The sequence below is a fragment of the Cyclopterus lumpus genome, chromosome 7 (assembly GCF_009769545.1).
Source record: "Cyclopterus lumpus isolate fCycLum1 chromosome 7, fCycLum1.pri, whole genome shotgun sequence".
NCBI classification, from domain to species: Eukaryota; Metazoa; Chordata; class Actinopteri; order Perciformes; family Cyclopteridae; genus Cyclopterus; species Cyclopterus lumpus.
The window spans coordinates 3,170,968-3,194,475 of record NC_046972.1 but is presented as its reverse complement, the minus strand read 5'-3'; the positions used below and the strand labels follow the sequence as shown (position 1 = coordinate 3,194,475).

Here is a 23,508-nt window from a genome sequence, read left to right as displayed (position 1 = left end):
TACCGACTCTACCGACTCTACCGGCTCTACCGGCTCTACCGGCTCTACCGGCTCTACCGACTCTACCGGCTCTACCGACTCTACCGACTCTACCGGCTCTACCGGCTCTACCGGCTCTACCGACTCTACCGACTCTACCGGCTCTACCGGCTCTACCGGCTCTACCGGCTCTACCGACTCTACCGACTCTACCGACTCTACCGGCTCTACCGACTCTACCGGCTCTACCGACTCTACCGACTCTACCGACTCTACCGACTCTACCGACTCTACCGGCTCTACCGACTCTACCGGCTCTACCGACTCTACCGGCGCCACGTTGAGAGACATATGGAGGCAATGGCTGAAATGCCCGGAATTGGGAATTTAGCACCTTAAAGGAGTGTTTACAGCACCAAGACGGCGCTCGCGTGGCTCAAAATAAAGTACGGCGCCCATGGTGGAACAGTTGACCTCGTGTGGCGGTGGCGCTCATTGTTTAAGGTTATCCCATTACCGTGGGGGAATGATGTGTGGACATTATCTCAGCCAAGCACGCGCATTGGCAGGCGGTTTTACGTGTCATATCTTTTTATTTATATATATATATATATATATATATAGCTAGTAATTGTTGGTGCATTTCTGCAATGGAGGCTTTAACGAGGTGCTAAAAATGCCAGACACAGCTTTGACGATATGGAGCCGAAAAAACACCACAAAACACATACTGTACTTATTAAAACAAAATAAAGACAGAAACGTCTCAGACAAATAAGGAAAGACAATCTTCCTGCTTTCGATTAGAGTTATTCCGAGTGGAAAATAAACAGCAAGGGGCTGTAAACCAGATTTCCATAACCTCTTGGGGCTTCCGACCTCCGACTAGAAGGATGAAGGAATCCATAAGTATGACATGGATCATGTTTCTATAAACTGAAATAAAGACCGAAGGGTGGTACTGACAGACCACCATGCCCGTTGATAACCACCACGACTCGCTGCTGCTTCACTTTCCGACTTTAAGATCTCAGAAAATTGCTCTTCATATATGTCAACTCTAATAATATGTTGAACATTTTCACAAACCTCTTTTGTTTTGCTCGCTGCAGTCGGGAGCGATTCTAAAAAAAACACGTCTCTCCACCGGGGGTCTGTTTTGGGCTTCAGTTGCAAGTAGTTAAGCATTTTGCTGGGCTTTTTTTTCTTTTCTTTTTCAGCCCTAAAAGTATGGAAGACATGAACTGGACCTTTTTTTTTTGTTGGTGGTTCTGTCTCTTGAATCCATGCTTCCACCTGGTGGAGAGATCGTGAACTGTCACTGAGAGGTGAAGTAACTTTCAGTGCTGTGATCTACTCTTCTACATTAATCAGTGCAGGCCGCACAGCAGCCTTCCTCAAGGACGCTGTTCGGGAGGTCTTTTGAGTTTTGATGTTCATTCGTCATTGTGCAGAGTCAGTAGGATGTGTTGTTGTCTATTTAATGCATGTTGTACAGTTCCTACAGAGGTAACTTCATCCTCCAGCGTACGGCATACCGACTTCCTGCCTTGTGTTGCACCCGACAGCAATGACCTCATCAACACTCCTGTCCGTACTGACTGTGGTGCCGGCGGCCCTGCTGCTGGATTGAGCTTTTCCATCTCATCGCCACTGAGGGGACAACAAAGTCAACTCATGTCAGACTTTATCATCGTCACTTTTGCTTTTGTTTTACTCGAAGCTGCTCTTCTGATGTTTTTTTATGAACGATGTGGGTAGCGATCTCATTGCCCTTGTCCTGATTTGTTTTTTGTTCTTCTCTAAAACAGATTTTGCTTGAGTTTGTTTTCGTTTCAGTCCACCAGTTAGCATGTTCAGGTTGGTCTGCAACCATATATATATATATATATATATATATATATATATATATATATATATATATATATATATATATATATATAATATATATGATCATCACCAGGGTAATGTGCATTTAGGCACAGTCGATGATGAATGTGATATTCATGTATATATGCATAGTAAAGTGTACAAGTATTAAATGCATGTTCATGTCACGTTCAGGGGCCCCCACAAAAGGTTCCTGAGGGCCATTTCCGGAGACACTTCAAATATATGACAATAGAGTCAAAGTTTTACTTTTGGATGGCAGGATGTTCCTCTGACGCCCTTTGGCGATACGGCGGAGGGCTCAGCAGCGACCAATAAGCTTTGACTTGTTCTCACACGGGAGTTCTCTGGGTAGAAACATGGCGGGTTTCCGTGGAGAGGACCCGCTCCCTGCGGACATTTAAAGGCCTCATTCTCAGATGATGAAATAAACAAAGATTCTTAATCGCAGGTGTTTATACGCTAATGAGAAGCATAGTTCTGAATATCTTTTTATTTTACCGACCATATAGGTCCCCCAACACACTGGTACTTTAAAAGCATAATATGCACCCACAATAAAACACCAAGGCATAATAAAATTAAAATAAACGTCATTGTGCACTGAGGCGTCTGCCACTCCGGTGACACGTTACTGGTAGTTATGAGTTACAGCCAGCAGATAGAGCTGCTGCACCACCACTAACGTATGTTAAATGTGCAGAGTGGTGCTCTTTGTTGGATATGGACTTGAACTTAACTTAACTTTAGTTACCTCCACCCTTTATTAATAAAACAAAAGAGCAACACTAGTTTGAAAGAGCAACATGTGTTGGTCATAAGCCGTGACAGGCCTGTCGTGAATGAAAGCGTGAAGGCGTCTCTGTGCCCGCTGCTGTCAGCGCTCTGCTGGAGATGGAAGGCGACAGGAGGGGAGTGGGTGGGGCTAGATCACTTATCTGCCAATCCCATGAAATTCAAGACGGTACCCCAAGATGCATGCGCTCTGACAGTGCACGCGCACGCGCGCGCACGCGCTGATCTTTACACACAAGTCGTATGTTCTAAACTGCACGAGCTAACAGAAACACACGCGTGTAGCCTTAATATAGACATACAGCATAGCAAGCATCCGCGCGGCGGTTATTCTTGGGAGCTCTGGGGGTTCACGTCGGCCGTGCACGCGCTCACCCTCACAAGCTCTGGAGACAATTAAGGTAAGGACGACACACACAGCAACTTCCCTCCGCCACTGTGCGTAACACGGTCTTTTATTCAGTCGGGCCGCTTTCAGCACCGACAGTGCGGACTGAGCGCGTGTCTCCATTGTCAGTAACACACGGTGTCTTTCTAACGGGGGCAGCCGGGGGGCATGCCGGGAAGGGGGGGCTTTAGCCGGACGTGCCTTGGACTCTGGAGCGGGACAGCCGCTCGGGTTTGCGCTCAGTTGCAACCCCGCACTGGTCTGGGGACTGTTATTAGGATGATTGGGTTTTTTTTACATGTTCTGATACATTTTTTTCCACTCATTTTTCAATTTCACACAATCCGGCTGAATGGGGGGCGGGGCTTCTGAAAGGTTGAGCTGTGGACCCCTTGAGTGGAAAAAAACGAGTAACCCCTCATTATTATAATTATAATTATATTATATTATAATTATAATAATGTAATTATAATTATAATAATTGTCATAAAAATACATAAAACAATAAAATAATAAAAACATTTAAAAAAACAACGCTTCATGTAACATTTGGGATTTATTTACATTATTTCCAAATGTCTGCAGCTGCTCGCGATCTCCGCCAGGGGGGCGGGGCTACTCCTTGTGTTTATCCAATCGGAAAGCGTCTATTTGTATAACCTTGGTTACCGGGGCCGTGGTATTATGGTATGTCGACATGGCAGCCTACAGTGGAGGCATGTAAGTGAACAGAGGCTTGTTGATGGACACTGTCCGGCTCTGATGCGGATCTAATGGACCCGCGGACGCGTTCGGACATTTCGCCGGATTTCCGGGAGTCTGTCGTCGACATTGTGTGTATAAACGTGTACATGTGTTGTCGTTAAGCAGTTATTCCGGTCTGTCGGGTTCACGTGGACACGGTGAGGAGTATAACGGTGCTTCACAGCCGTTATAAGAGCCGTCAGAGGAGGCGGGTTCCTCGCAGAGCTGGAGCAGCGGCTCCTTTGTTCGACTCCACAGTCAAAACTCACATTCAAGCATTAAAAATGGTGGAAATGGACTATTGTGATATTCCTCAATTATTCAATGCTGTATTATGTTGACTCACAATAATACACATTGTTATACAAACTGGTGATCCAGTGTTTCAATATGTTCTGTCCAGCACACAATAAATATAGATATCAGATATTCTAATTTAAACAGCCACATAAAAGGTGTGCCCAATGTTCCTAATATACAACGCACAATTACGTGGTTATGATTGTGAGGGTAAGGCACACGTTATCATTGGGATTTGAATACGTTTTCTGAGAGCTGAGCATCTGTACATTGTGTATGTAAGGACAACGTTTGTGTCAGGCAGCGTGCATTCATGCCTACCACTCATTATATGAATCATTTCTGTCATATTCATGTAATGTGCTGTAACTCTGTAACTCTGTACACATGACATCTATTGCTTCTGTCCATCCGGGGAGAGGGATCCTCCTCTGTTGCTCTCCTGAAGGTTTCTTCCCTTTTTCCTGATCCAATGTGAGGTCCTGGGACAGGGATGTCGTATGTGTACAGATTGTAAAGCCCTCTCAGGCAAATTTGTCATTTTGGGCTATACAAAATAAACTGAATTGAATTGAATTGCTTCAAGAGTTTTACACAGTTGTGAAAACCTAGTCAAAGGAATCATAAAATATTTCAATGAATCAGTAATGTAATAAGGATCATTAGATCTAGTAATGGGAAGCTGACGAGTAATATTAAGAACCAGTGACACCCCAGGATTGTTTTAATTGAAATATAGACTGTATGCCGCAAAGTCACAGGCTAATACATTAATCAGGATGATAAATGGTCACATTAATGGAGGCAAAACATTTTTTTGGGGGGGCTGTACATTTTACCTCTCACTGACAAAAAGCAGTAAAATCAGACGAGTGGAAAATAAAACTATTGGTTAAAATCTTAAATAATGCAGTTACATGATTAACATTGAATAGAAATGGTAATATAATGTTCTCCGTTAACTTATTTCATCAATTTATTGGAAGTAAAGGAAATAATAAAATATTCTAGGTTATACCAACTCATGGGAGGTTAAAGGAATACTATACAATGTTATATTTCTTTCCACATCCCATTTGAACAATTTAACGGACTATACTATTTATGGATTTAAATTATTTTAAAAAGTCTTGTTCATTGGTTTGCGTGCTCCGTACAACACCTCACCCTTTTAATTCTGTACCCGCAGATTAAGCCAACACCACCCCGCTCATCATAACCACTTCCGCCATCATGCCCGGTGAGGATAAACCACCAACGCCTCAGACCCGCCAGAGGAAAAAGAACAAAAAGTCCCGCTCCAAGGGGAAGAGTCCGAACGCCCCCCTGGGCGGCGCCGTAGACGGCCAAGATGACCTCTTCTTGTCCCCGGTGGCGTTCCAGCCTCCTGGAAAGCCGATGGTGGAGAAGCCGAAAGTGTCCTTCGCCAAAGTGGAGGAGGAGTCGTCCATTGCTATCTGTCTTCAGGTGCTCTTCCCCTACCTGCTGGCCGGCATGGGCATGGTGATGGCCGGCATGGTGCTGGACGACGTACAGGTGAGTGAGACCGTGAGGCGGGTTTGGAGATGGGGAACTGGCAGTATGCCCTAATCTATTGGTGACGGCTTGATATGTGGATATTTGGTACATCTTTAATATCTTGTTGTAAACTTGTTGTTAGAATTCCTTCCCAACCACCAGTAGTGAGGCTTCTGGTGCGTTGCATCCAACTGCCTTTGAGAAGTTGCTACTTCATTGGTATTATGTGCCAATTTCTTTTGGTACATTTCTTTCTCTACATCATCTGCAAAGAGCAGGTAACGTTTTTTCCAATCGTCTATTATCCAATTTTTGAAAACCCGTGCCGTTTGTAGCCTCAGTTTCCGGTTGAGTTGCACCCAGAAGCCCACTTTTATTTACGAATTCATTCATTAATAAATTGAGAATTTCAAATGTGTTAATAACTGGGTTACAGTATTTAAGAATTTTGATGACTGTATTTTAAGGGAAATATGTTAATCCATAAAACATTCTCCCCCCAGTGGCCACGTCACACTGTTCCATTAGAAAAGAAAGGAAAATAGTGATTGTTTGTTTGAAGAGGTTACTAATGAAACTTGATTTGGATATGTTCATGTCTGGGGAAAACTGCGGGATTAAACGTGTTACTGTTTTATGTTTGCTGGTAAAATTGGTCCCTTCTCTCCATCTCGTGCTCATCAGTATGTCCTCCACTCTCTCCCCGGCGGTATCGGTTACCCAGCCGCATCTGACGGGAGGAGTCAGGAGTTTTGTCTGGGTCCTGTGTCTCACGGTGCAGGGGACATGAAAGGACAAAGAGGGAATCTGGAAGGGGGAAGGAGATAAAGACCAGAGCACTTCACTATGGCAATAAGGGTTGTTTCTGTAGCCCATCAGGGTTTTGGATCTTCTCTCAATAATCACTTCCTGTCTTCAGTTTATATCCCACGTGACCTCCTACATCCTGTCACTTCCTCAAATCACTCGTTCCTCAACTGCTAAAATGTCCACGATAACATAATGCACTCATCCTGTAAAACAGGTAGTTTTAAAGCTCAACGTGCCAATATAGCCTCCCAGAAGCCCGGGGCGTTTATGCTGTGACTGATAAACAACACGCACTACGAGTGTGGGAGGGCCACAGATTAATTCAATGAATAGCAGTGACAAAAGAGGATGCTGTGTAGGTGAGAGGAAGAAAGAAATAATAGAATGTGATGCGGCTGCTTTTTATGGAATGAACACCTGAAGTGTCACCTGAACACCGTTAAAATGTGAAGCGTGAGTGTGTGTAGCAAATTATCTGACCTGTTGGCTTGTAATTATTAATTTAACAAACTTGCAGTTCATTGTTGTCAGATTGAATACACCGTTTGATAATTAACTTGAAATGCATGATATTGGAAATGTGAAATTTCGCCCAGGATAGATTATGTTGCGCTCCTCTGCGGGCAGACCCCGGTCTCAGCAGACCCTGGTCGGTCCATTGGGGAAATATAATAATAATAATAATGGTAGATTTTAGATTGGTTTTCAACGCCATTTAATTTACCCACCATTGATTGCTGATTGATCCTGGATTTCCTTAATAAAAAGTCTATTCTACTACTCGCATCCCATGTTTCTGAAGTCTGAATGGTTTACTGATCAGGAGAAATACTAGTTAGTCTTTGCATAATGCCTTTGCTGTTTAGTTGCATTGTGGGAAATGTAGGCTCCAAAGTTTTGTAAAGCTTTGAAAGTGCAATTTCAAATGGCTGGACTACCTTGGTAATTCTGAGAAGAGTGTTTACATAAATATCATTTAAAAGTATAATTTAAATATAATCTTTTTTATAAAACCTCCTCTTCATCAAACATGAGTTTTTTCAAATGGAAAATACAGAATTCTGATGAATAAATAAGTGAAATGTTTCACCCGTAACAGTCACGGAGTCTTTTTGCGTGAAGGAACAAGGTTGAATCACTTAAAATGCAAATGAATGACTTGATAACAGCAAGGGAAATAATAACCATTCGAAAGAGAAAGTGTCGTAATTATAGAAGCACGTTTACATGAGAGAGAAACGTAACCTTGAGATTCTTGTGACCTGAAAAGGGCCCTGAAATCAATGTTGTAGTCCAGGGGAGCGATGTTGTAGTCACACGGGGCAGTTTGTTTATTTGGTGTTTATTTGGTATTTGTTTTGTCTCACATGTGCGAAAGTAAAAGACAGCTATTCACTTTCTTCATGACAGGACCACAACGCAAATATAGCAGGTGTAGGCGAGCTAGAGATGGATGGACTGGATGGAGAAAAAGAATGAGTCACTGTGTGGAGAGAGAGAGAGAGAGAGAGAGAGAGGTAGGATGAGAGGCAGACACGCAGCAAGAAATAGGGGGGGGGGTTGCTTCCCTTATGTGTTTGCATGTTGGGTCCTGCCTCTTCTTCTGCTACGTCACGTCAGAGCGGAGGGAGGGAGGGAGCAGGACTACCCTGACGGGAGGAAAGGAGCACTCCAGCCTGCAAGAAGCCGGCTGCTGCATCTTGTCGGTGGACCTCCTCGGATCTCTTATTGACATCACAGAAATCTTTTTTGTTGTTTTGTTATTGCTGTTGTTTTTGTACTCCTCGCCCTCATTGCGAGCCGGCCACAACAGAGGAGCTGGATTGACAAAGACTAAGAGGAATCCCGCCGCTTCCAATTCTCCAGACCTTTTGGGGCCGTCAATCATTCAGCTGCCACTGCGAGCACTCCTGTCATATTCGAGATGAAACTGTGCATTCAGGCTGGAGGTCAAGCGGATTTCAGGCTGGACCAAACAGATTGAGGACTAGATCCTGCAAATTCTAAACTTCTCAAGGCTTTGAAACTCCATTGATTGGTTTCTGGAGTAGATCAGATAAACTGGACTCTTAAGAATGGGTTTGTTCCTCAGTGTCAACCTGTGTGGATGTCAAAGCCATCTTACCAGCCTTGACCTAAAAAGGCAGCTTGGTTAAAGACAGACTTTGACTACAGATATGGATGTATCTGCGCTTGGTGACGAATATAACAAATGGTATTGATTGTGTTCCCTGGGGGTACTGACAAATGGATACCTCGTCACTGCTGACTCACCACTGGAACAAAGATGTCACCCTCCATTGCCCCCAAATTGGAGTCAAAGCCTTTAACTTTGACGTTGTCTGGGGAAAAAGATATGCAATTGAACAAACGGGAAATTAACTGACAATCTTGTACATGTTTTACTTCGGAGCATCCGAGGATATGGCAATTGCTGATTACCTTTTATCCAATTTTCCTTAGTGGTAAAAAGGGCTCATGCCAGCAGTTTTACTTGTTCATTAGAGAAAGAAGGGTTGAATAAAAGCCATTTCTTTGTAATTCTTCGAGAGCGGATCAACCATCATTCACAAATCACGTGGCTGTGTTCTTCAAACGTTTGTCCTTGTCGTCTTTAAACCAAGGACGACCAAATTGATCGGTTTCTTCTCCACTACCCTGCTCACTTTATTTGGATAGGTGAAAACTCAAACCAACTTTCTTTTTTTGGACACATCGGAAGCAGTTTTCTCCCTTTACACTTGGATCCGCTTTAGACTTACCATGGGATAACTACAAGTTGAACTAAGTGCTCAAGTAACACCAAGTTCAACATGGTAGTGACTCGTCTGGAGCTGGAGCTGCGCTACCAGGGCAAGAAGTTACGTGGCGTGACATGGAAGTTGACTCGGTCAGAACATGGATTCATACCAGAGAGCTCCTGGCTCATTGCTGCCCAGGTTATAGTGCCGTACCTGGTGTCAGGGCTCGGACTGGTCTCCGCCGGTATTGTTATGGACCTTATACAAGTATGAAAAAACATTTGTGGAATTGTTTTTGAGAGATTAATAGATGGATGAATATGGTTGGGCACTATCTGAGATTTCTAGATACTAGTGCGATAACCAAGTTTCCAAAACAATATATATTTCCTTTCTTACCTTACTTTTATTTTACGAAATCCATTTTTCTTGTTAAGGAAAAGTAGCCATAGTTCTTAAATGTTAAATTCTGTCACAAAAACGTCAGGTAAATGCAAGGTTTGGGAAAGTTTGTAGTTACGGTTGATAAAGAGTTGGTTGCAGGTCTGTAACGAGACCTGATTACCATCTCCTGGGTGAAAGTCAAATTAGCTTGACGCCTCGTCACAACCCTGGCCTACACACCCCGACATTCTGCACGTGGGATTGGTAGTGCTGCTCTCTGCATTGGGTCTGAAAGGTTGCATTGGAAGTAAATCGTCAGACACTCAAAATCCAGTACGGACATAATTCCGAGGTTACTGGGCTGAAACACAAGTACAGTAGACCTACTGTACAATCATTTTGACGTTATAATTTTTTTTAAATCAACGTAAAGAAGAAGAGTAGGATTTTGAGAATGTATTTGATTGGCAATTTTTTTTGGTCCTTTACAGTTTTTGCCACTCGGTACTATGGACACATTTAGTCGGTATAGAATAGAATTGTTGAGATCCACTTTGGACCTTACCAGCCCTGTGGTTGGACGGGTGAATGGCTTAATGGTCTGACAAACAGTTTAGAGTAGTGTTATGGATGATTTAATAATGTAGAGAGGTGGGTGGCTGTGCACAAAAGATGGATGTAGACCGTTTAATAAAAAGTCAAGAATGGACAACCAGTAGAGTGAAATGGGCAGAGATGAACTTTGCCTGCTGCTTGGCATTGCTTTTTTTATGCATAGCGCCCACCCTCCGGTTGCAGTGTTAACACACATTAAACACCTTTTTTTGGGGGGAGAGTTACAGGACAACAAATGGTTAAATTGGTGGACAGAATAATGTTTGGAATGATTGCACAGGTGGAGGGGAGACGGTTGGCAACGTTTCCTTACAAACAAAAGGATAGATTAACTGATCGGTGCTACATCCATGGTAGTTGTAACCGTCCTGCTTCCTCGACGACGGTGTGGTGCTGCTCTCTGTTTAAACTGATGGAGCCCTGTAGTGTGTACCGTCCACCTCTCTGAGATTACCCAATCATATTGAGATGTGGGGAGAGGAGAGTAATGGGATGAAAGCAGAGCGTTCATTTAATAAGTTGTTGGAGGATGAAGGAAGAGGGCATAGAAACATTGGTATCTTGGATTCGCATAGAAGAATATCGCATAGAGGAATTATCTGCACACTGTTTGCAATATTTCATAAAATATAGCTTAAACTGTTCTATTGTATCTAAATGATACAATAGTGATGTCTGAATGATACATTACTATAACAAGCAACAGCAACAAATATGATAGACAGTTTTATTTTCTCCTGAGTAATCTAGAGTAGGCTTTTTGCCTATGCCACTCAAACAGCAGCAGCACGATGACATCAGAAGTGGGCCATGTCCCAAGATAGCCTCCCAACTATCAGTCTGGAACTTGAGAACAATGGTATAAATAGACACACACACACACAAATAGTCAAACTTCAACGTTTACTATGCTATTTATCATCCCTCTGTTTTTTCTCATGGCCTTGTTTAACCCCCTACCCCCACCCCACCCCACCCTCCTCAGTCGCTGCTATATTAACAATTCAGAAGGCAGGAATGATCGTATTGGTCGTGTTAAATGTTGGTGGGTGGAGCTATAAAGCACAAAGGCACAATAGATACAAGGTTGGAGCTCAAGTCCACCTCTTACAATAATACAAACGACATTGTTCTTTTTTCACTTATTTCTTGAACATGGCTTTGGTGGCTTAGCTCCCACATTGATGCAGATGTGCCCTTGCCCTTTTTCATTGGGCTTCACTCTGTGAACGCCAAAACATATTTCCTATGAGACATCTGTGTGAAATCATCATTAGCATATTCGTCCTCTGTATTGTGAGGTCACAGTGGCCTTCAACCTACAAAATCGAATCAGTTCAGTCTCTTTACCTGCTTCAATGTAAAGGCTAGTTGCTGCAGATGAATCTTGTCAAGTTCATACAAAGACACTGTTTGGATATTTCTTTCCGACCATGTTAACAGGCTTGCTGTTCAGAGCAGCCCAATGCTTTGCCCACTACCCCTTAAACTAATTCATCAGTGACTAGTGACTGTATAGAAAAGCTTGACATTTGTTGGTATTATCCTAAATATTCAAATGTGTTTCTGTGGTCAATTTCTGTCATTGCTCCACCAGCTAAATATTAATTACATACTTCATTACACCCATTTTGATTCCGTTTAACTGAATCACTGATCATATTTGTACTTCCAGGACATTTTTACCCCCAAGAAAATATATATTTATTTTTTATAACAAAACTTCTTATCTGACACTCTTTCCCTCCTTCCTCCTCTTATCTTTAATTCCCTCGCTCCCTTCCTCCCTGCCTCTGCTCCACATCACTCTGCTCTTGGCAGCTTCGCTGTTCTTTTATATGTGCATCTATTTAGATCTGAGCCATCTTGGACCTGCCAACTGGAGTTGTAGTGAGAAAATAGGAGGTCGACTCTGTGAGCTGTGCGTCTTCTAAACCCACTGAACCTCTGCAGAATGGCGTCAGGCGATGCTCAGAGATGTGGAAACAGGAAAAGTAGCCTCCTGGGGTAGTCTAGACTCTAGATATAAAATGTGCTTATTGAACTGCATCAGTAAGGGACACGGTTCAGAGGGTCCATCTGTGGGGGTGGAGATGCTGTTTATGCCTCCATGTCGGAGTTAGCGTGGCCAGAGGCATTGTGGTTTCAGGTTGTCTGTCTGTACCAGACTGTATATAAGAAATGGACGTAGTCAACGTGTTTTCACCCATTGATTTGATAGCCGTTATTAAGCCTAGAGTTCGACGACTTCGCCATCTTGTTTTTTTACTAATGAGCTGAAGTTACCATACTTGGAATGTGGAGGAGTGACTTAGAGATGCCTTATATGTCTCTGGTAGCTGCAGTGACCTGTCAATCACATTAGCCCCGCCCTAAAGCATCCCCTGCTTTATGGTCTGTTTGACTCTAAATTACCATAATTTACTAAATGAACATCATGCTGTATTGAAGACTTGAAACTAGAGATTGAGACCATAAACTCATGTTTACTGAGGGAATAAATCAAGAGAGAAGTAGTCATTTTATATAGACTTCTATACAACCAGAGGAGTCGCCCCCTGATGGACATTAGAGAGAATGCAGGTTTTAAGACACTCGCATTGGCTTCACTAGGCAGACCCGGAGGTTGCTGCCTGGTTACGTACGTTCCTTACATTTCGTTGTGACTTTTCAAATCTGGCTCACCTGGATTTAAGGAACAACTGATTCGGTGGAGTTTAAGGTCAACGTAATCTCTAAAAACAGATTCTCCATTCATATACAACGGGACAATATTTTGGAATCGGAAGCATTCTGGTTTCCACTTTGTAGTCCAAGTAGTATTGACCAATTATTTTTGAGCAGGCTTTGGGTTGAATGCAAGTAAACAGTTTGCATTTGCTTTTTATTGATTTTAGAATAAATTGTAAACTGGCTACGTGTAAAACTATCCGGTCGTCCATGTACAGATTTAGGTCCCTGGGCCCTCATAATTAGGACTATTTCACCCAAACATCTACTCAGATAAAATGATGGAAGCGATGAAATCGTGAACAGACGTGCATGTTAACTGCAATGTGATGCAGATTCTAGTCTTCAAGCTGAACAAATTGTAATTTAGTGTGAATTTGTATGCTATGCTAATAATTGCAGTGTGTGTCTTTCCCAGCACTGGAAGGTGTTTAAGGTGATAACAGAGGTGTTCATCCTGGTGCCTGCGCTGGTTGGACTCAAAGGAAACCTGGAGATGACCCTGGCTGCTCGCCTCTCCACCGCGGTAAGACGGGCTAAGTGTTGAATATACGTTTCACGGTGCTCAAGCAAATTAATTTTTGCAGTTTTGGAAGGTCCTTCCTGTAAGTTCTAACATTTTGCAGACCAACTTACTGGGTATCTGGAGGCACGGTGACATCGGCACGAGTCAGTGCAGCAGGACAGGAAGCACGAGCGGTCAGACCATCGGGGAGCTTTTTAAAACAAGCTCTTGCGAATCTTTTATTGAAGCCTGAATGCAACAACAAAATGTACTCACCGGGTACCTAAACCCATTTAATACTGTATGTAGGTACAAGGGAAGAAATGTAGAGGTTAGGGAATAAAGTAGATAAGTTTAGGAGCAACCTAGAAATTAATTTCTCTTTTGCTTCCTCAGTAATGTTTACAACGTACAGTCAGAGCGTTACTGTGTACCAAGGCAGGGGAAATGGTGAAAGCAGTGCAGATATCGGAGTAACAAAATATCATAAGTCTAGGCTAGCTGAAACAAGTTATGGGTTCAGAGACTGCAATGCGGATGGGAGACCAGAAGAGTTAAAAAAACAATCATTTATTTAAAGAACACAACTAGCTTAAATCAACAATGTGTAGTGGAGAGCAGCCAGCCAATCAAGGAGGCGGCCTCTGTCTTCAGGTGTTGCCTGTTATAGCAGCCTCCAGGCTCAGGTGTGGCTCATCAGCTGATGAACAGCCTGAAAGACAAAAGACAAAGCAAAGCAAACAGGATCCAGACCCCTAGGGGAAGGGAGGGGTCATCACACCACCCTCCATAAAAGTGGTTCCCACCAGGAATACTGACTTTTTAATGCAACTACATACCGTATTTTCCACACTATAGGGGGCACTGTCAATGAATGGTCTATTTTCGATCTTTTTTCATATATAAAGCGCACCCGACTATAAGGCGCATTAAGCGAAACAGAACAGTCAAACTCTATTAAACGTGTTCACAATAACTCTCAACATTGTTCAAACGTTAATGAGCGTATTCAACTCCCAACCTTGTTCAGTTGTAACACGTAAAAAAAACAGTCTGATACCGCTAAATCAAACGTTAGCATAACTCTGTGCGCTCTTCTTTACTTGGCGCAGGTCATCTTCTTGCTTCAATAAATCGCTTTAATTCACAAGATAAATGTTATCCAAATGTGCTTATCGAAAGCATGTTCAGGATGGAGGAAGGGTATTTCATCATCATCTCAGTTGGAGAGTCAATTAGGTGCCATTAGATGGCGGTATTCATAATAGGACATTCAATTGCCTGTGTGGGTGTGTTGAAGCAAAAGAAAATGTGACTGCATGTGGTATGGAACAAGATCTTCATAAGCGACCGATCAGTGGACCGTGGAAACCACAGAGCTAACCCCTGAACCACCTCATGAGTCGATGATGATAGCTGGAAAAGGGGCCGAGGAACTTATTGTATCCGAACCACCATTTCTTTTTTACCCAAGCCATCTGGGCAGTATGTGGAGGAGACCACTGAATGCATTAGAGCATTAGACTATGTGCAGCACCCCCACCCCATCGCGCACACTGCCTCCTGAGTGACCCTGACCTCTGACCATTACTCTCTTCTCTGTAATGTTACATCAGCAATCCGTTTTCTGTCCCGGCACGCCATTCAAATCGGACCCTGGGACGGTTAACTGGTAAAGTTACCGGACCCCGCTCGGTGCCTGCGTGGCGTCTTCGAAAGCACACCGGCATCCCACCTGGGAGCAGCTGGGGAGGGTGGGAGACAGCAAGGAAATATTGATCGTAATAATAATCCTGGCAAATGACCTCTGGGGTATTTTTAGACTGGAGCCATATGAATGGGGAGGAAGCGGGCCATTTCCACGAATGAGGAATGAGACGACTGCAATGCTGGACAGTATGCAAAGCCCTCCCCTGAGGCTTGGTTAATTACTCAACCCCCACTACTCCATGTACGCCCCTCCTTATCCCCTGTGCCCTCTACAAAGAAAAATGCCACTGAGTGATTGAATTGTTTGCTGAACAATCCCTGCCATCTTTCACTTTGAAGCCACTCACTATAAATCAAAGCAAACATTTTCTGCTACCTGAATGATTAATGTAATTGAATATCACACACGCACATGTGAAAGTGGTATGGCGGACCAAGGGTACAGCATATTCAACTCCCAACCTTGTTCAGTTGTAACACGTAAAAAAAACAGTCTGATACCACTAAATCAAACGTTAGCGTAACTGTGTGGTCTTCTTTACTTGGCGCAGGTCATCTTCTTGCTTCCTCCACTTCCGTACCATTGATTCATTAATGTTGAATTCTCTCTCAGCGGCTCTATTCCCATGTTCTACTGCGTGACTGACAGCCTTGAGTTTGAAGTCCGTGTCGTAAGCGTGTCTCTTGACAGGTGCCATTGTGGGGTCCTTATATACACACACTGTAATATTATGTATTACTCCACGACGCTCCTGACTACGGTAGCCGTAAAGGGGCGTTCACACCAAACGCATTGCGAATCTTTCGCACGTCTGGATCCCATGTAAAGTCAACGCACAGACGCATTTGGTTGAAATTCGCCGGACATTGCGATAGACGTGTTTCGCGCGTTGCGAAATTTCGCCAGAGTTGAAATATTTCAACTTCCAGCCAATCAGCGTTGAGATGCTCCGCCCGTTGGGCTGCTGCTGCTCTGGTAGCGCTGGTAGCGGAAGCCATCGAGGCGGAGTCGGAACCCAAACACCAGGGCGTTAGATGTTCCAACGTTTATGGGATGTCCTCAACAAGTATAAAGCAGAACTAGCGGTTATTTCGACCGTGGTGGATGGTGGAAATTATAACTGTTTTTACCGACACAAGCCACGCCCCCTTTTCGCAACTGGTTGCGAAAGACACAAATGAACACAACTTGACTGGAGAATAAACTGACACGAGTAAAGCGTTGTGAATATTCACAACGCGTTTGGTGTGAACGCACCATAATGCTGCAAGCGGTGCGGCTTTGTAGTTTACCAAAGTCGTACTAAAACATCTTGACAGAGCGCCGTGTACCACACAAAATCGCTTCGAGGTCAGTAAGCACAGCCAGAATTAATCCATATATAAAGGCGCTCCGGATTATAAGGCGCACTGTCGTTTGAGAAAATTAAAGGCTTTTAAGTGCCTTATAGTGCGGAAAATACGGTAGATTTCATATTTACAGATGTCTTACCGGTCTTTGTGCATCTCCCAGCCCGCCAATCAATCCACAGCCACCCAGCAACTCCAACATGTGGAGAAGCATCTAAGAGTGATAGCTGAGAAAAAAGGAAGGCCAGAGAGATTACACTGCAATATGAAACGGCACCAGATTGAACAACAAGGTTTCTCAGGAGGGACAGTTCATGCATAGAGATGCAGGAACGAGTGGCGAATACACATAACTGGAATTTCCATAATTACAAGCTACCAAACAGAACTACCATGAGCGCCAATCTGAAGTAGCATCCAGAAGGTTCTTCTGACACAACGGCTCACTAGCCATCCAAGACGTCCACAGACGCACAACCAGACTACAACCCCGCCCACACCAACCAAGGCATGAACTATAGTGCTTATGGTCACAGTACACCACATCCCTCCTTTAGCTATCAACCTGCTCACCATGTGAACCATTAGTACCTACTGCAGAAGGAGTCTTCAGGTTCTCAAGGTTAACACCTGCAAGGTAACTGGGTCCAACTACCCAGACACCAAACAGGCTGTGCAACGCTCTTATTACAGAGTCCAGAATCATCTAGAACATCACCATGAACACTAGAACCGGAATACGAAACATGCAGTTAGCAGAAAACACAAAAAACTATTGTTTCATCAGTAAACCAAGGAGCAGTAAAGACTTCCAGTTTCAGACCACCAGCATCCAATCCAAACAACAAGCACTCTAATACCTCCTCCAGACTCAAGACCGTTTCCTCTACGGCTTCTGTGGAGGCAAACGGACTGCCTGAAGAAAAGCAACAACAAAAAAACAACGAACTCCTAAGGGAATCCACTCTTCAGACATTAATTTAACGAATAACACAACTCTCTGAAACAACCAAAACAAATACGCTGTCTTGGACAGCAGCCAGCCAATCAAGGGAGCCGCCTGAGTCTTCAGGTGTTGCCTCTTTATAGCAGCCTGCAGGCTCAGCTGTGGCTCATCAGCTGATTAACAGCCTGAAAGACAAGACAAAGCAGACAGGACCGACCCCTAGTGGAAGGGAGGGGTCGTCACAGGTATGTTTTTCAAATGCGTGAAACCCGGTACTTGGCTGTTGTAAAAGGACCTATAGGCTAATTGGCCTCCTGTAATACTTGAATGTGGGTTATAAAAAACTGCAAATATGTTACTGCCTTATTCCTTTTACTTCTTCCTGTGGACCCCAGTGCATACCCGGTATTCTATCGCCAACCTGTACCCCTTTTAGCGTGTTCCCCAAATAACACTGAAAAACCAACGTAACACTTAATGTTGTCAAGTCTATTTAAGTGGAACGATTTAAACGTCCTCTCCCCCAATGCTCATTGGACTGCTGCCTCTCCTTGTTTGTAGGCCAACACAGGACAAATGGACGACCCCAGTAAACAGTGGACCATGGTGTGCAGCAATCTGGCACTGATACAGGTGACACACACTTCCTGTACGCTCACACGTTGACCGGTTTAGACTAAAAATAGATGCTTTTTTCTCTGATGCTGTAACTGTTTAATCAACCGGTGATGGAGATAACTGCTGGCTGCAGCCCGGCGTAGACGTCGCCGCTCTGGATGTCGTATTTATCGTGGCACCTTCCGCAGGTCCAGGCGACAGTGGTGGGTTTCCTCGCGGCCGTGGCAGCCGTGTGTCTGGGGTCGTTTTCCAGGGGGGGGGTCGATCTGGACCAGGCCGCTGTCCTCTGTGCCAGCAGCATCACCACGGCCTTCTTCGCTGCCCTTTCCTTGGGTGAGTGACATGGGATGCTTTCACCGTTCGGTCCCGAGTAAGGCAAAGTATTTTCTGTTCATTCTTTCTTTCTTTTTTTTGTACTTTCATCATTCAGTCCTGTTCAGCGTATTCACCTCTAGCAGCATGTGCACCTTTCCCCATATCACCCTTTCCCCTCACGTCATCACTGCATAATCCATAATTCATACTCGCCTCAAATGTTCTAGTGTGTAGTAGAAGCTGGATGAGTCTTTTAAAGGTTCCCTTTTCCAACAAGCCGTCGTTGGAAATTGTCCGATGAATGTTTAGGTCGAAAGCTTTTTTTGGTGCCTTGTAAACCTGATAAAAAATGTATCCATCTTCGGGTTTTCTGTTTCTGTCTGGTCACACTAACTCTCTCTCCCTCTCTCTCCCCCTCCCTCTTTCTCCCCCTCTCTCTCTCTCTCTCTCTCTCTCTCTCTCTCTCTCGACTCCGTCCCTGGTCCCCCCTCCGTAGGCCTGGTGATGATCGGAGTGATCATCGGCTCCAGGAAGGTGGGCATCAACCCGGACAACGTGGCCACGCCCATCGCTGCCAGCCTGGGCGATTTGATCACCCTGTCCCTGCTGGCCGGGGTCAGCAGCACACTCTATGAATATATCGGTGAGGAGATACAGGGACCAAGAGGCATGATGGGAGATACACATTCTGCTCTGATTCATCTGCTTGTCTTTGCTGCCACATTTTTCTCCCGTTTGACGGTTGTAAAATGTCTTTTTAGGAAATTTTTCACACTGAAAGATGGCAGCAAAAGTCAGGTTTATTTACTCAAACAGCTCGACGTGGATGGGGGGACTTTCAATATGCTAACCTGTGTCCTAGACTCCTTTCCCTTTCAAGGAAAAGGAGAGAGGAGTCGACACGACGGGCGTTCAACAATGATAGACCAGTCCGTCATTTTAAACGTTTTAAAAGACCTTTTTATTTCAAGCTGCTTTATGTAAAGTAAAGGTGTGTTGATTAACATTGTCGTACATTTGGAGGCAATAGCAATACTGTGCTTGTCAGGTATGTCTTTTACTGTGTGATAAGTGTCCACAATTGGTGGTAGTACGAATAATAATTCCATAATTCATGGCCTCTCTAAACGTTTTATCTATTAATTATTTGTTTCGGCCCATCAATAAACGTAGGGTATAAGAGGCTGCCTGTCCCTGTCCCACAGATGTATGGTACCTGTCCCCCCTGGTGTGCCTGGGCTTCCTGGCTCTGATCCCGCTGTGGGTGGCAGTGGCCCGACGGAGCCCTCAGATCCGGGAGGTTCTCCGCTCGGGGTGGCAGCCTGTTATAGTCGCCATGTCCATCAGCAGGTATTTACTCTGCTTCGAGTTCATTCATACATCATTGTATTGAGCACAATGTCTGACTTGTGTACAGTGAACTTTGGAGAGGAGAGTTCATAGAAATGGAATGTGTAATTAGATACGGTGTAATTTAAATGATGTATGCAGGTTGATCTCAGCAGGTTGTAGTAGATACACATATCAGCCCTCTGACCTGTAATGAGGTCGCTGAGAACTCGATTGTCTTTCTTCCATTCTGACGTCGGGCTGAGGGGGAAACCGGCTGGCAGTGACTGCACGTGGGTCTGATTCCCTTCTGTGTTTGTGCTTCCCAGTTTCGGAGGCCTCATTCTGGACAGGACGGTGAGCGACCCCAACTTCAAGGGCATGGCTGTCTTCACGCCCGTCATCAACGGTAAGCTCTTTAATCATGGGATTCATCGAACGGAGAGATGCGTTTGCACTTTAGTCATTTTATTGGTTGTTGTCCGCGCTGACAATTTGTGAGCCGCTATTGTGTGTTTCTACGGCAGTGCACAGAGGGGATGTAACGGACATCTCAATGCCCTTGATATTGTGTTCGACTAAAAACAGGAGCGACAACATTTTTACACAAAGAAAAATAACTGTATTAAAATCACTCAAATAAAAAAGATTCTAAAGTTTAGAATCTTTTTTATTTTGAGTGGTTTAGAATCTAAACAGACCGTCCATAAACAATAAACCACAAAACTCCAAGCAGACCACTCACTTAAACAAAAATCCTCCCCCAAAATGGAACATAAATAGAGATATAGTCGTCGTACAATTGTAAACAAAATAAAATCCAAAAGAGAAAGAAATTTACAAAAAACAACTTAAAAAGACATCAAAATTCAAACCACATAAAACAAAATCCACTAAACGAAAAAGAAATATAGCAAAACACCTTCCCAAAAGAAAAAACCAAACAGTTGTCATTTACAGCATCGAACAAATTGTTCTTTTCACACAAAGTTGGTTGTAAAGTTTCTCTGGGCTTTTTGAACAAATTCTCAATGTTCAGTCTTTCGTTAAATCCCTATTGAGCGTTTAAAAAGGCTGGACAGCCGGTTCCAGTCCCACAAAGGGCCGTCCAGGGCTCCACGTGACAACCCCAACTCAACAGTCCTGTCACATAGCGCCTAAAGAGAGTCGTCTTCATCTTGGCCACAGAGTATATAAGCGGAGCAAACAAACAGGGTTTTTGTTAGACTGAGTCTGATTCTACATTTTGCTTTATCATATTCATAATTCTGGGACTAATTACCTCTATTGGGCACTAAAAGCAGAAAGCTGTTCCAGCTGGATCATGAGCTGGTGAAGGTTCTGGCTTTTCGCCTGGCACGTGTAGCGCCAACGATTTCTGTTCTTGTTTCAGAACGAGTCCGCTTGAAGCAGACGGGAGACGTTCTCATATTTCTGTGCACATTTTGAAGTATGGCCTGTGTGGAAACAGGAAAAGTCCATAAAACTTGTGCTCGACAGTTTTAGTTATTAAGTGTTAGCCTACAGTGAGACACAAAATGGAAAAACAACCTTGCGACCGTAGTTCAGTAAACAAACAACAGATTGTACCTCCTCACAGTGTGTAACACTGTGTATGAAAATAAAATGTATGGAATATATATATGAGTCGGCGACTTGAACCACTAGTGGTCCATTTAATGAGCAGACCTCTGCCCGTCTTGCCTCTGGTTTCCTCGATCTTGCTCTCTTTCTCTCTCTTTACACCCCTCAATTCTAAATGTGACAATCTGGTTTGAATTTCCCATCTTCCCCTGCTGGCTTGTGTAATAAAAACTTGTTTTTAAATTAGTATTTGTACGTAAAGTTCCCTTGAGCCTTTTCCAATGTATCAACAATCAGTATGGGTTTGTTTTCGGGGTAAACACTTGAACATGTGTGTTGATGTTTAACCCTGCGATGCCTTGAAGAACGTCACATCTGGGACATGTTTAAACATCAGAAACAAGTCATTTATCAGAGTGCTAGGGTCCCGTTCCACTGGCGGATACCCACGGCTGAGATTCTTTTATTTGTATTGTTTTTCAGATCGTACCGGCGCGTCGGCTTATTAAGATAAACTCTCGTGTCGTTACTTGGCTGAATTATGTGTGCAGGCTGCAGGGGAAGAGACTGAGTGGTTTTCTCCGGATTCTGACTCTGGTTCACTTCAGCTGATTTATGAGGATACAAAATCAATATTGGCTCTTTTTAAATGAATCCGTGTGGGAAAACAAGGAGTCGTTGTCCGATAGGGAAGGCAAGCGGTTGTTCCTTCATCCGCGTGTCTTTCCCCGCCCCGTGTAGGAGTGGGCGGTAACCTGGTGGCCATCCAGGCCAGTCGCGTCTCAACCTACCTGCACTTCTGGAGCATCCCGGGGGTGCTGCCCTACAAGATGAGGCAGCACTGGCCCAATCCCTGCATCACCTTCTTCTCCTCAGGTAACACGGCCGGGCCGAATGCACACGGCATCCATGTACACTTTTCTTCTCTTTTTTTGGGCTGTACAGAATCAATGTAATGTAACTGAATACATACACAGCAGGATTAACTTTTGTGAGAAAGGGCCCTCGTGGGCAAAGCTTTCTTCAACTGTGACATTTCAATACATGAGAAGACATTACAGAATGAATATGAGAGCAATGGATATATAAAAATGTAAAAAATATTGCTCTTTATTTGCCAAAATAAATCATGGATGCTGGAATACAAGACCTTGTTATATTACATAGTTGTTATTTGCAGTTTTAATGATTTATAGCTGGTGTTAGGAAGTGAAACTGGTCATAATTCCCTCTCTAATATCTAATAAAACGTACTTTATGTTGCTGTGAAAACTTCCTATTTATTCAAGTTTCCGGCCAAAAACAACATTTTACAAAGTTTCCCTTAAAGACATTTAAACGTAATAACTAACCTTCAACAATGTGTTTCCTAAATTATGAGGCACGAATGCATCATAATGTAACTCAATGGCGCCTCCGTATGCTAGCTATTAGCTCCAACGTTAGCTAGCTCTCTTTTCATCCCGGACTAGCGCTTCACGACGTAGCATTGTCAGGCTGCCTGGACCGTAGGACGGGATCAACTACGACCAGTTACACCTCTAAGAATGAAAATATATATTCATTCATTTCATTTCGAAAAACTCGGTCATTTTTCACAGTCTCTTTCTCTCTTTTTGCAACGGAGTAAGTTGTTGCTCACATTCGTCAGGTGGTCCAAAAAGACAAATAAATGCCAACGTTGCTCTGTGCCAGCTGGATGAGTAACTCGGCAACGGTCGGCTAACACATCTGATAAAACAAAGTTTATAATATGGCAGCTTGTTCCGCTTCCCACAAGTTACCCAAATAAAGCTGATTTAGTGTTATTATCGCCGATCATACGACATTAGTTAGTGAACACATATTCATTTTCATTCGTGGTGTAATCATCGGTTGAAGATGGAATTGTTCTGTTCGTAGTGTAACATTGGAAATCATTTTTAGGAACTGAATGGATTAAACCCGCAGTAGAATATAAGGAGCTTGGCCGGCTCTTTGTTTGACTGGGTCAACAGCGAGGGAGACCCAGTGTTAAAATGAAGGCTCACCCCTCCGTGTCTCCCAGGGCTGAACTCCAAGTCGGCGCGGGTGCTCCTGATGCTGGTTGTCCCCGGTCACCTGGTCTTCCTCTACGCCATCTCTCTGCTGCAGGGAGACGAGGCGCCCATCACCGTGGCCTTCACCCTCTGCTACCTGTGTGCTGCTCTGCTTCAGGTAAGCCCACGCAGTCTTTTCTTCTATGTCAATGGCCCTGAAGTGTCACATGACTCTTGTT

The 23,508-nt window shown here is 43.9% G+C and overlaps 1 protein-coding gene across 4 annotated transcripts in view; it reads left to right on the top strand.

Moving 5' to 3' along the window:
• The first annotated feature begins 2,829 nt into the window (after positions 1–2,829).
• The window catches only part of LOC117733778 (solute carrier family 41 member 1), a 22,934-nt gene continuing 2,255 nt past the window's right edge, over positions 2,830–23,508 (top strand). Inside the window, exons 1-10 of one of the 4 annotated variants that reach the window (XM_034537657.1) lie at positions 2,830–3,065; positions 5,286–5,632; positions 13,313–13,420; positions 17,967–18,038; positions 18,212–18,356; positions 18,835–18,981; positions 19,544–19,688; positions 19,997–20,076; positions 21,993–22,127; positions 23,299–23,447. In XM_034537657.1, the coding sequence (XP_034393548.1) occupies positions 5,330–5,632; positions 13,313–13,420; positions 17,967–18,038; positions 18,212–18,356; positions 18,835–18,981; positions 19,544–19,688; positions 19,997–20,076; positions 21,993–22,127; positions 23,299–23,447 (1,284 nt within the window). In that variant the 5' untranslated portion in view covers positions 2,830–3,065; positions 5,286–5,329. Of the gene's footprint in view, positions 3,066–3,666; positions 3,955–5,285; positions 5,633–13,312; positions 13,421–17,966; positions 18,039–18,211; positions 18,357–18,834; positions 18,982–19,543; positions 19,689–19,996; positions 20,077–21,992; positions 22,128–23,298; positions 23,448–23,508 lie in introns of those variants that run through there. The other 3 variants (XM_034537661.1, XM_034537660.1, XM_034537659.1) reach the window with 3 other exon arrangements.